This window comes from Molossus molossus, unplaced genomic scaffold (assembly GCF_014108415.1).
Source record: "Molossus molossus isolate mMolMol1 unplaced genomic scaffold, mMolMol1.p scaffold_m16_p_19, whole genome shotgun sequence".
NCBI classification, from domain to species: domain Eukaryota; kingdom Metazoa; phylum Chordata; class Mammalia; order Chiroptera; family Molossidae; genus Molossus; species Molossus molossus.
In genome coordinates this window covers 9,868,930-9,882,489 of record NW_023425354.1, presented here as the reverse complement: position 1 = coordinate 9,882,489, position 13,560 = coordinate 9,868,930, and the positions used below count along the sequence as shown (strand labels likewise).

Genomic DNA, 13,560 nt, shown 5'->3' with positions numbered 1-13,560 from the left:
ACCGCTCAGCTGAGCCCAGCCCAAGTTGCTGACCTGCAGAATCACGGGCGAAGTAGATGGTTCTTGTTTTAAGTCATCAAGTTTGGGAGTGATTTGTTAAGCAGCAAATGTAAACGGTACTCAGGGCCTAAATGATGTTCTCTTGTGCTCAATGGGCCAGACTGATAAAGCCACGGGATGGGAGCAGAGCAGGTGGTCGCCATGCTCTCGCTGCTGATAAAGCCGGGGGTGGGGGGAAAGGGAAGAAGGAGGCTTGGGTTGTAGGCACGTCAGTTTTATTTTATTATTTTTTAGTTTTATTTTATTATTTTTTAAATCCTCACCCGAGGATACTTTTCCATTTATCTTCAGATAGAGTGGGAGGGAGAGGGAGAGAGAGAGAAAAACACTGATGTGAGAGAGACACATCGATTGGTTGCCTTCTGCATGACCTCGACCAGGGCCAGGGACTGAACTGCAAATGAGGTACGTGCCCATGTCTGGAATTGAACCCAAGACTCTTTGGTCCGCGGGCTGACACTCTAACCGCTGAGCCAAACAGGCCAGGGCCAGGTACATCAATTTTAAAGAAAGAAAGAAATAAAAGGATTTTACTCTATTTCCATATATTCCAAATTAGTACCCCCCCCAGAAGTGGAATCTTCTTTTCAAAAGAAATCTTACACAGAATCCCAATGTATAAAATAGGTAAAATTTGTAATTTATTCCTATAAATCTCATTTAGATGGTAAAATACATAAAATCATTTTTTAAAAGCTAATCAATAAGAACAAGAGGGATATTAGGATTATGAACTCAAGCATTTTTTTTTTTTTTTTTTTTTTTTTTTTTTAGTACATGCCCCTTGGGAACCGAACCCAAGACTCTCTGGTCCACAGGCCAACACTCCAACTACTGAGCCAAAGTGGCCAGGCCGTGCACTCAAGCATTTCAAACCAGGGGTTAGGGAAGACAGGAATGGTTTTATTTCTGTTCCTAATTAATTTCTGCATTGTTTTGGTGGCATAGTATAAACAATCCTGATAAGCACACATAAGCGTTTGGGATTGCAATCCCAGGATGCTCTTCAATTAAACAAGGGCAGGAGGAGCAGCCGTCTGTCCACATCAGTTATACGTGGTAGGCTCATTGTGCTACCATGTACAGCACAACCTTAGGGTACACTTTTCATGATGAAAATAGTCAACCATTTGCACAACACATGACGCACCTCCCAGAACCCTGTAAATCCACGAAGCCCACTTGGCAAATGTCCTGCATTTTCACTCCAACAGGCTTTGAAGAAGAAATTCTGGTTGAAGATGGGCAAGGCTTGAAAACCAGAGCGTCCGAGGGCTTCCGGGACCACAGACCCGCCCCTTAATTTCAGGAAGGAGAACACAGTCCTGAAGGAGGTAAGTGCGATGCTCGGGATTAAAACGCAGGCATTGTGGCTGCAACAGGAATCTCTTTTCAGGAGAGAGAGACATGAGGCCATGAGTGAGCTGGGTTTACATCAATTTCTTCTTTAAGCTCCCACAAAGAAAGTAAGGTGGGTTTCAGAGAAAGCCCAAATAAATATTCTTATCGTCTCGGGAGGGTTTTAATGGTCGGTATAAAAAAATCTGCGCGTTAGGAATTTGTTATGAATGAACATGTTTAGAAAAAGTCTTATTAAAACTTTAGAACAGTAGCTATAGGAGACACTGTGACAAGCATACATTGAGAAACTTGCCAGCATCTCTCTGGTCACAGCAGTTTTGGGCATTCAGTCAGGTTTTGGGGGACCTGCTGCTCTCCACACTGAGCCACGTGGTCTGACTGGAGAACTGACCGGTGAGTTTCCCATGACTATGCCTCCTTGGTGTCAGTGATTGGTTGAGGTGTTGGCATCGGCCTCAAGCTGGGCCAATCATAGCCCTCTATAGCCTGGCTGTGTTCCCAGACCCGGCCAATCAGCATCTTTGTAAAGCGTCTTTCTTTTTGGAAATCAGAGAAGCCCTTTAAGGGCTGTGGTCCCAGGGCTGTTGGATTTGAAACCGCAGGAGGGGATTAAGGCCCAGGAACGAAGGAGGGTAGACACAGCTGCCCTTACTGAGTTTCGGTTTCTCGAGTCTCTACATTTCCTCTTCCCGCTTGTGTTCAAGTTTGACTTGGGTTTCTGTCACGTGAAACCAAAGTATCCTGATGAATGTGGGCAACATTTTGCAAAAATAATGAACTATGTCTAGGAAAACAGACAGGTGCAGGATGCAAACTTTGCATGAAATTTAAGGGAAATAGAGACCTCATCATTTGAACTAAGTGGGCTCCAATGACCCCATTTATTTATTTGTTTTTTTTATTATATTTTTTTAATTAATTAATTTTTGTTACAGATGTTTCTCCTTTTTCCCCCACTGATTCCCCCCTCCCCCTCCCTCCCTGCCCTTTCCCCAGTTTGTAGTCCATGTCCACTGTTCATGCACACATGCATATAAGTTCTGTGGTTTATCTCTCCCCGACCACCCCCCTCTTTAGGGGATTGTCAGTCTGTACCCCACTTCCACGTCTCTGGGACTACCCCATTCCTCAGACTGTTATGTTCATTATATTCCACAAATAAGTGAGATCATATGAAACTTGTCTTTCTCTGTTTGGCTTGTTTCACTTAGGAGGATACTTTCCAGGTCCCTACATGTAGTCTCAAAGGATAAGAGATCTTTCTTTCTTACAGCTGCGTAGTACTCCATTGTGTATATGTACCACTGCTTTCTTATCCATTCATCTACTGATAGACACTTGGGCTGTTTCCAGATCTTAACTATTGTAAATAGTGCTGCTATGAACATGGGGGTACATATATTCTTCCTGATTGGTGTTTTAGGCTTCTTAGGGTATATTCCTAGAAGTGGGATCACTGGGTCAAATGGAAGATCAATTTTTAATTTTTTGAGGTAACACCATATTGTTTTCCATAGTGGCTGCACCAGTCTGCATTTCCACCAGCAGTGTACTAGAGTCCCCTTTTCTCTACACCCTCGCCAACACTTGTTGTTTGATGATTTGTTGATGGCGGCCATTCTGACAGGTGTGAGGTGATACCTCATTGTTGTTTTAATTTGCATCTCTCTGATGATTAGTGATGTTGAGCATTTCTTCATGTTTCTTAGCCATTTGTATGTCCTGTTTGGAGAGGTGTCTATTTAGTTCCTCTGCCCATTTTTTTCCAATGACCCCATTTAAAAAAAACCCTACAATGAGCCCTGGCTGGTTTGGCTCAGTGGTTAGAGTGTCCGCCCATGGACCGGGGAGAGTCCAGGCTTCTGTTCTGCTAAGGGCATGTACCTTGGTTGCGGCTTGTTCCCAGCCCCGGTTGGGGTCATGTGGGTGGCAACCACTTGATGTGTCTCTTTCACATCGATGTTTCTCCCTCTCTCTTCCTCACTCTCTCCCTCCCCGCTCTATTTGAAGATGCTCTCTCTGAAGACAGATGCAAAAATGTCCTCGGGTGAGGATAAACACACACACACACACACACCCTGCAATGAAACAACAGGGCTTGATTGGCTTCTGGACTTGTGCTTGGTTGATATGACTTTCTCTAGTATCTCTGAGTGCTCAGAGGAGCACAGAAGGTATAAATACATGGCTATGGGTTGTGCAGAACTCTTCACTCAGTGAAAAAACATGAGCTGAGCTGGGTGTGCGGATACATGCACCTTCCCTACAGGATTGGTAACTATTCAGCCACGGAAGAAAGTGAATCAGAGAAATAAAAATCCCATTTGAATGCAAATGAGACCCGGTGGGACACTTGAACGGGCCAGGAGAGAAGGTCTGTCCCTCCCTACGGACTCCACTTTGGTTCCCACCATCAACAGTGTTTACTCCCGTCCTGCGGAGCTTGACCCGGGCGCCCACGCGAAGACAAGCTTCCTTGGGGAGAGTTGCGCTTGACTTCCCAGGGCGAACAACTCTGACTTCCTTCTGCCGCAGCACTCTTCTCTAACCTGCCGACCTCGCCCAAGTGTTCTCAAATCCCATCCCTTCCCCGGCCGCCTTGTACTCGACGGCCTGGCTTCCAGGCCACGTGCCCTTGTGCCAACACTCCTTAGGTTTCTCTTTAACTCTCCATATTTTGCTGAATTTTATTGCAGGTTCTTGGCTTCTGAAGAGCTACGGCCCTCTACTATTTGCTGTTTCCTGTGGCTTCCCAAATTTATGTGGTTTGTTGCTAGTGAATCCAATCAAAGAGGCCCTTTGCTGTTTAACTCTGCGTCTTGCTCAAGCCAAATTATGTTGGCTGTCTCCAGTGCTTGGCCTCCAAGGTCGGGCTCCGGGGGTTGAGCGTTCTGGATGCCAGCATCTGCATCTGTCCTGACGTCACATGTCCACCTAGGACAGCCTGCCAAGCGACAGGCCACAGAAAGAACTCGGCTTTTCGCCCCCGTACTGTGGTTTTCATGAGGCTCCTGTGTGTGTGCCCGCCTGTAATAGCAGGAACACAGATGCTCTTCTGCCCGGTGACTTCTGCCTCACCGCCGCCGCGGCTCTTGAAAACGCTATCCCCGCTCGGCTTTCGGCCAGCGGCAACCCTGCCGCAGCAGAATCCACTGGGCTCGCCCGCCTCCAGCTTGATGAATAATCTCAAGAGACACCCGGGTCAGCACCTGCCCATGGGCAGGGCAGGGATTGCTCTGGCTAAGTCAGGGGCTCTGCGTTCCCACTTTTCTTGAAGGCGAGACATCTTGGCTGCCCTTTCTCCGAAAGCTCAGGAAGCTGAGGAAATTCCCTCGTGTTGGCAAACGGCACCTTCTCAACTTTCCTTCGGGGTATTTTTTTTAGACTATTGCAATAGGGAGAGAACCGCAGATTCAGATGTTAGACCAGCTCAGGAAGGCGGTTTTGCCTTAGACGTTTATAGGGAGGAGCAGACAAGTTATAGGTGGGGTGATTTTATAGCTGGGACTGTTTTTATTCAAGACTTTTTGTCATAGGAGGTAACAGGCCATTGACTCACAGCCCCCCAAAATCCTGATGTCATCTGTCCCCGATTACGTGTTCCGCAGATATTTACTCTGGCTCTCCCCTATGGGAAAGCATGAAACAGATGTATTAGTGGGACCACAGGCGAGCTGGGGATTTTCATGCTGGGAGAAGTGGCTATTTATTGTCACCTGAGGCTCCAGACAGCTGCCATAAAGCCGGACAGTGCACAGTCATAAAAAGCAATATGGTTTTATATGGAGAGGGTGCGTCCCGTCAGGGAGGGGCGAGGGTGGGTGGAGGACGTCGGAACAGCCGGTCCAGAGAGGAAGAGTGAGGGCCTGTGGATATCAAAGGAGGCTGGGTGGTGGAGCCGCTGGTTACAGCATGGATTTCGGAGCCAGACCTTCTGGGTACAAAGCCTGCCTGTGGTTTGCTTGCTGCCTGACTTTAGAAGGCAAGTTATATAACCTCCGTGTCCCGAGTTTCCTCTATAAAATGAAGTAAACATCAGTACTGTGTTTGTTTTCGATTGCTGTGTAACAAATCGCCACAAACCTAGTGGCTTAAAACAGCACCCACGCAGCAGCTCAGAGTCGTAGGTCAGGAGGCCAGCGGTGTGGCTCCGTCCTCTGTGCAGGCTGAGGCTGCCGTGAAGCTGCCAGCTAGGAGTTCGAGGCTCGGGGGCACCGTCTGCTCCCAAGCCCATTCCTGTGGTTGGCAGAATTCAGCTCCTTGTGGGTGAGGGGCTGGGGTCCCTGTTTCCTTGCTGCCTGTCAGCTGGAGGCCAATCTTAGCCCCTAAAGGTCACTCGTCTCCCTTGTCATGTGGCCCCCTTGACCTTGAAGTCAGCAAATCCTTATTGTGCTTTGAATCTTTGAGGTCCTCTTCCTCAATCATCTGGAGAGAACTCTGCCTCTAATGGGCTCATGTGGCTAGGTCATGCGCATCTGGACAGTCTCCCTGTCCCAAGGTCAGCTGCCCTTTACGGCAGTACCCGGATGGGCATTTGACTGAAGACTCAGGAGAAGGTGTGTGTACGCCGGGGTCCAGGGGACCATCCTGGAATTCTGTCCACCCCTCCCACCTACTTCTAGGGAAGTAGTGCGGCCTAAGTTAGCAAACGGAGGTGAAATAAAGTACTTAGCACATCCTCAGCATGTTTTGAGTAGAGATTTGCATGCAGAGAGTTAGGCGGTTGAGTTTTCAGGATTGATGAGAACTTGCTGGGGTGAGAGGAGAGAGTGAGGGGTTGGGAACAACGAATCAGCTAAAGCACACCCTCAGTTCTCGGCTGAGGGGCTTCTTCACTATATAACTGGAAACAGGAAGTGCCTGTCTTCCTTGGATGAACAACACTGACACCCTTCTTTTTTTTATTTTATCCTCACCTGAGGACATTTTTCCATTTTTTTGTTTAGATAGAGTGTGAGGGAGAGAGAGGAAGAGAGAGAGAGAAACATTGACGTGAAAGGGACACATCGAGTGGCTGCCACCCGCACGACCAACCAGGGCCGGGGACAAACTGCAACCGAGGTACGTGCCCTTAGTGGGAACCGAACGCGGGTCTCTCTGGACCACAGGCCGATGCTCTAACCGCTGAGCCAAACCGGCCAGGGCTGCACTGACACCCTTCTTGATTTTGCTGTGGCAATGGTGGTGAGGCTGGGCTTCAGGGTGACGGAGCAGGGGTGTCTGGACTGGCTCTCTTAGAAACCATTTGCTCAGAGACTTAGGAAGAGTGAAGAAGTTTCCTCCAGCTACAGGTGCAGGGATTCAGAAACCACTGAAAGAATAGCTTTTCCTGAGCCAGCCAAGAAAGAGCTAATTGAGGGGAGTGAGAGATGGGCGTCAGGACCCCGCTCCCTCTGCCAACCGCACATAGGTCCTGGCGGGGTCCATCTCAGGCTGAAGAGGCTGTTCCCTGTCTGAGCCTGACGTCACTTGCGGAAGAATCAGACTACGGGGCCAAGGCCCTGCTGACTCTGGGGAAAGGCCAGTGGCCACCCCCATCAGTAAGCACCTGGACGTTTATCCTTTCTGTGGGTTGAACTACCGGCTCCCAATAAATCCATGTTCTAAACGGGCTGGGGCCAGCATGAGGTAAACAGGAAAGAGATAAAAAAAAAAAGTGGGGGTGAGAATAAAAAGATTGTATTTTTCATCCCGTGGGTGCCACGATGGGAAGAAGCTTTTCTTTCAAAAACACCTAGACGAGGCCATTCTCATTTCTAGCTGAGTGCTCCTTCCTCTCTCCTGGCTCTTTGTCCCCCTCTCTTGTATCTGCCTCAACCTCTGGATCTTCTCCGAGCTCCCCACCACCCAGAAAAACTCGGACCAACTTACTCCCCTTGAACAAACATCTCTTTTGAAAAGCTGCCCAGTCTGTTTGCTGTGATTTTCAAAGACAGACTCAGGATGAGATGGTGACAGCAAGGAGCTGGGGGGAGGGGGATGTCAGGAGCCTCCGAGGCTGGGGAAACAGCCATGGGCACACACTTCTGAGAGATGCCGAGTCTATAACTGTGGGACGTGTCACTTTCCTGGTGTCCAAGGAAGATGTCGAGAAAGAAAGGCAGAGAGTAGGAAACTCTTGTTTCTGTTGTAGCTGCTGGAGTCTCTACACCAGTGAGGCGTGACCCGGTCTGGTCTTGCCTGTCAAGACCAGAGAAACCAACCAAAGATATGTGGGCAGAAGGCCAGGCCGAGCCAACCAGCTTTGACATGTCAAAGGACAAATGTCTTCTGGCTTGGGCAGTTTGTGGGCAGGGAAGAAATCCAAAGCTCAGCCTCTAAAGATGCAAGGACAGTAACAACATGAACGGTTACCGGCGCTCCAGGTTACCCTGCCTCCGATCATGACTCTGAAAGGAAGAGGCTTCATCGGCTGGTTGGTTTATGGCCTGAAACGGTGAGGACTACGCTTCCCTCGCTCCCTGAGCCCCTCTCCTCTTCACTATTCCAGACAGGTGTCACCACGCCTGGTGGAGCCCGGCGCTGGCTCTCTCCCTGTGATCAGTGGCCGATGACTTGGCAGAAACACTTCCCCCGATTACATTTTTAACCTACATTGTGCAGAGTTTAGTTACATTTTCAGGAGGAAACAGAGGAAGGAAGGAAGGACAGGGGGTTGAGGAGGTTTTTCCAAAGCCCGAGGGTCAGACAGCACGTGGATAGCCCGCCCCACACATCGTGTGACTTTTCCCTTCCAACCTCACTAATTATTGGCGGCCGAAGGCAAATATTGATTGAGAACCTAAAATATTCAAAACAATGTATAAGCTCCACCTTCCATGGTGTGAAATCCAAAAGGAATGTCTGGAGGCCAAAGACAGGAAATTACCTATCTCCCACAGGTGATGAGCTCAAGTTATAGAAAGGTAATTTCCGGCTTCATACCATTAGTTATTAGTGTGATGGTTAAGGAAAAAAAAAAAACAAAAAAACACTCAGACTAATGGTCTCTTCTGTAAGTGGAGAAGAATGCTGATTTGGCTTATTTCACTACCTGCGCCTCTCCTGGTTGGCAGGCGGTTTGCTGATACGATTGTTTTGGATAGCAGTTAACGTTAGGTAATTATTGGCACGGTGGCACCCACATATGTCTATCAATCCCCGGTGTTTAAGTACTGGCTGGGTTGCGGCTCCAATGAGGAGGCCGTGTCTGTAAGAGCTAAACAATTAGCAAGGCCGTTCCCGTTCCTTCCTCCGCTGTCTGGTCTCATCATTTGTCTGCGCCGAGGTCTGGAGGCTGCACTGGCCAGCGTCCCCACAGGCCGCCTACGGTCAGGGCGCTGGCTCACAATAGAGCTCCGAGGGTGATTCAGGCTCACCCGCCTAATGAGTCCTCTGGGCTCCCTTTGTGAAAGGCGTGTGCTTTCGAATATCCCTTCTGGGTCGGGAGCCGGGAGAACATCCTCTGCCTTTGACACCCAGCTTCACTGGACCCTCCTGCCGCTGACCACTCTGTTACTGCCCACAAATCTCCCTTGTGACCTCAAACATTAGAAGGAAGTCATGACTAAATATCACAACAGTGACACATTCAACCAACCACACAAAACGACTCCATTCCCTCTTATTACAGCCCCCCCCCCCCCCGGCGTTGAAATGCTCAAGATAATTTCTGATCAGGAAATGTGCTTTGGTGACATCTCATGGTGCAGAAACCAAGCTCAGTAGCGAGGGCAGGACAGGTTGCTGAGAAAGAGTTTTGCTTTGCTGCCAAAATATTCCGCCAAAATATTCCTCTAGGATTTCTTCAGGACCAAAGCAACATGGGGAAGTTTCAGGCCCAGCAACAGGACTAAGTGAATGCTCATCTACTTTTTCTTTTTATCCTTACCCGAGGACATTTTTGCATTCATCTTCAGAGTGGGAGGAAGAGAGCGAGAAGAAGAGAAAGAGAAACATCGATGTGAGAGAGACACAGTGATGTGATGTGTCATGCCACCCACACGACTTCAACCAGGGCTGGGACAAACCACAACCGAGGTACGTGCCCTTAGCGGGAACCGAACCCAGGTCTCTCAGGTCCGCGGGCCGACACTCTAACCATTGAGCCAAACCAACCAGGACCTGATCTACATTTTCAAAAGCAAGGGACTCTGCCCATAGTCCCTCATTCTTAAACCTGCAATAGACACATTGATAATCTTCTAAGGGCGGTAGTTCCTAGTTCCCGGATCCAGACTCCCGTGTTACTGATGCAGTAAAGGTAATGTTGAAAGTGGCAACGTCCAAGAAGCCATCACAAGTTGCCATTTTTTTTCCCCACACAATTGGGGATGGAATTGAGAACCACTGTCTTAGTAATAGAAAATCAACAGCCATAGAGTTGCAGTTGAAATCCACCACAGTGATTTCAGCTAATAATGCCCTTTTTAATTTCTGGAGGTTTTTCTCCCCCAGCCAGTCTTAGCACGCCAGAATAATGAGCAAACAGTGAGACTGGGCTAGCACTACAATTTATGTTCTCCCGTGCTCCCGGGGGACTGTTTACCCGATGACATCTCATTTTGAAATCTCTTGTATTAAGAAAATTGATGGGTGTGGTGTAAAAGTGAACTGTGGATGTGAGTGATATTTAGACAAGTCTATACTTCAAGACAGAGTCCTCACTCACATGACAGCTTTCGGCCATGCGCTGGGGGTCTCAGCATTGACGGTGTCCCCTTCTCCGACACCACCCCTCCCCTTGGCCCTTTTACGGAAACATCCTTCTTACATGTGTCCTAAATATGTTTGGTGTCTTTCTCCTCTACGTTTTGCTTTGGGTTACAAAAAACCTCCCAGGTAGATTTTTATTTCCTCTGTGAAAGCATCAAGCCTCAGATCGAAGTCAACCCAAATCACCAGGAAGGGACAAACCCGGTTTTCAATGAAACAGAGCGGCGACCTTTTCAGGGGACTGACGGCCTGCTTCCTGCCCCGGCTGACCTCTCAGGGGCAGAGTCGGGAGAGGTTAGAGCTGGGTTTGCAGGGAGTAGCCTTGCACTCCGGCCGCCCAAAGAGCGGAGTGCTGAATTCGAACCCGCCCTGGAATGCTCTTTGGAAACCTCATTCTGGAAAACCGAAGTCCAACAGCGACTTTCCACAACAGGACAAGAAGAAAGAGGGCGGAAATGGCCCAGGGGACCGACGTTGGGCTAAGGAGCGAGCCAGAGGCAGCTCAAGGGGGAGGGGCTGGGAATGTTTCTTGGCTGTGCGGCTGCATAGAAACTTTTTTTTTCTTTTTTTGCACTGAGATCTACTGGGGGCTGAACGCTGAGGTCCGCAGCAGCTGGTGGGGTCTGGGTGGGGAACACATACAGAGCCCAGGGCCAAGGCTGGGGGAGGGGTGCGGGGAGGCCCGGCGGGGTCCTCACCTGTTCCAGCGGGCCACCTTCCTCCGGTAGTACCGCAGCGCCTCCTGGCCGGTCAAGAGCAAGTCTTCTGGCCCGAGGACGGGCGGCTCTTCCGGGACGTTGTACAGAGGGTGGGCGAAGAGGGCCTGCAGCTTGGAGCTGGGGGCCCTGCGGCCGCCGGGATCCCGCTCCGTCCCCGGCCGGGCTCGGGAAAAGTTGTGCGCGGCCGTGCGGGGGTCCGAGGCGGCTGCGGAGTCCGGGGCCGGCAGGGAGGCGCGGCGGGCGCACGGGCAGCTCCGCGGGCGCTCCCGGGGCCGCAGCTGGCGCTGCACCTGGGGCCAGAGGTGGAAGTAGAGGTCGGCGGAGAGCAGCGCGCCCAGCAGCAGCAGGGTCAGCAGGCGGTCCCGGCGCAGCCCGGGCATGGCCCCGCCGGGCGCGCCGGCGACTCCGGGGCACGGGGGACACTGGGCGCAGAGGCCGCCTGCAGTTCCCGGGGCCGGCGGGGTCGATGGGGCCTGAGTGCTCACCGCACGGGATGGCTCCGCTTTGGAGGGGTGTCGCTCTCGAACTTGGGAGCAGGGTGCAGGGACCGCGGGGTCTCGCGGTGCTGGCGGACGTTCCTTCTCTGTGCAGAGTGGAGACCAGGGGGTGGTGTCTTCCGGGCCCCTGTTCCTGGCACCTTCTCCCCTCGCCCTCCCGCCGGGAGCCTGCGGCAGGTGAAGGGCTGGGGGCGCTGGTGTGGCTGTCCCTGCGGCGGGCGGCGGCGGGCCAAGCGGGCAGGAGCGCCAGGCGCGGGCGGCGGTGCTCGCCTCTAGGAGGAGCACGGCGACCGCCCAGCCTGGGGCGTCTCCGGAGGATGCTGTCTTCGGGCGGCTGCTGCGACTGTTCCCGCGGCTCCTTCTGCGGGCGGCGGGGGACGCCCGTGCCCCCAGCTCGTCCGGCCGAGCTCGTCTGCGCCCGACTCCCAGAGGCAGAGGTAGCGCCGGCCTCCCGCGCCTGGCCGGGCGCCCGCACCCCGCCCTCTCTGCTGGCACCTGCCTCTGGCGCGGCTGGCCAGCCAACTCCGACTCCCCTGCCGGCTCTGCCCTTCCACCTTGTCGCCCAACCCTCCCCTCGCGCCCATCCCCCCTCGCCCCAGGCTTCCCCCGTTCCCTGCCCAGGGTTCAGCCCAGTCGCTTTGGGGGACTCAAGCTGTGTGCGTGTATAAAACCTTTCCCCCTTTTCCTTTCTTCCTTTATTTATTTATTTATCTATTTATTTATCTATTTATTTATTTATTTATTTTAAAAAAGCTCCCTTAAAGCCTTTCTCCTGTAAGGTTGGCCAGTGTGTGTGTGTGTGTGTGTGTGTGTGGTCTTTTCTCTCTGTTTCTTCCCACAGGGCACACACTAGATCCAGAACATCCAACTAGGTGCCACGTGCGTGCGCTGCACGAACTAGGCGCTTAGGAAACTCCCACTTAGTGGATGAAAAAGTTTGACCTTGAAGAATCAGGCACCAGTTTTACCTAGAATATTGGTGACTTCCTGTTTGGTTGGAGTTTGATTCCAGCGGTGCCTGCGCTTTACAAAGAGGAAATTTTTCTTGCCCTGGAGGAGGGAGGGGCCCCCCTGATGACCCCACTCTGAACTTTTGCATTGAGCATAGTGTGCAAGTGGTCCGCCCAAATGAATCACCGGAGGTCGCAAGTTGGGTTCTCTCCCTATACTGTGAGGTAATGTATACTCCCCACCCCATTTTCCTTTTGAGAGAGAGGGAGGGGGAGTGTGACCTCCTGGCTCCTCAGTTGGACTGAGGAGGCAGCCCCACCCTCCTGGGTGTTCAGGAAAATACATCTTTGCCTTAAGCTGCTTGTCCAGCTTCCCACGCATGTCAGTCCTCTTCACCTCCTCCCATGGCTGGAGTCCAGACCCTCAGATAAACTGTGACGGGTGGGTTCAGACCAGAGTTCTTCCCACCTGTGTGTGGTTCAGGGGGTGATTCTTGTGGCCTTTGCCGGGCCCTCATCTATAAATGAAGATAGCAATAGAACCTTCTCCATTGGGTTATTGTATGGCTTAAATAAATTAAACTTGCTTAGAACAGCCAGCCCCAGAACAGCGTGAAATGTTTTTGCAAGAAATATGCTTACTTCTTGGTTTCTGTAGCACACTGGGATGGGTTAGAGATTGTTCATGCGCGGGACAAAAACAGCAAAGCACGGAGAAGGAAAATACCAGAAGGGGACTGTTTTCAGGACGGTGAGACTGCAACTGCAGCTGCTTTATTCAGCTGGGTACGGTGACAGCATTTGTAGGGTTTCTGGAACCACCTCCTTCTTTTCCTCTGGAATTAAATTTTAACTGGCCTCCAGTTTCAGAGAAACTTTTTGGCTTCTGCCATGTCATGGCCAGTGGATGAAGAAGTCAGACGTTGAACAGTGTTACATGTGCAATAATTATGTGGTGAACTGATCTGCATTTTTCTGGCCTGGCAAAGGACTTGGGCATGAAGCCACCACAAGTCTTGTGACTTCCATTCTCCCCGATCGCTGGGGTCATGCTCCCCGAGTGCACTCTTTGTCTGGGTTCAATTCAGGGAACAGTATTCCTAACTCAAAAGGAGGTTATCTAAACACATTTCCCCTGTCCTCTCAAGGTCAAGGGGAAAACTGTGTGGAAGTCAGGTAATAAGTGCGGATGGGGTTGGGGTGGGACTAGAGGCAAGACTGGCCAGTCAGATGCCACCCTCCAAGGTTTGTCTAAATCTCTCGTTTCCCCTCCCAGGA

The 13,560-nt window shown here is 51.1% G+C and overlaps 1 protein-coding gene across 1 annotated transcript in view; it reads right to left on the bottom strand.

Annotated features, from left to right (window-relative positions):
- Positions 1 to 11,474, bottom strand: part of FAM20A (FAM20A golgi associated secretory pathway pseudokinase) — a 31,261-nt gene extending 19,787 nt beyond the window's left edge. The window contains exon 1 of the mRNA XM_036268724.1: positions 10,815 to 11,474. Within this exon, the coding sequence (XP_036124617.1) occupies positions 10,815 to 11,215 (401 nt within the window). The 5' untranslated portion in view covers positions 11,216 to 11,474. The remainder of the gene's footprint in view (positions 1 to 10,814) is intronic.
- Positions 11,475 to 13,560: the final 2,086 nt, after the last annotated feature.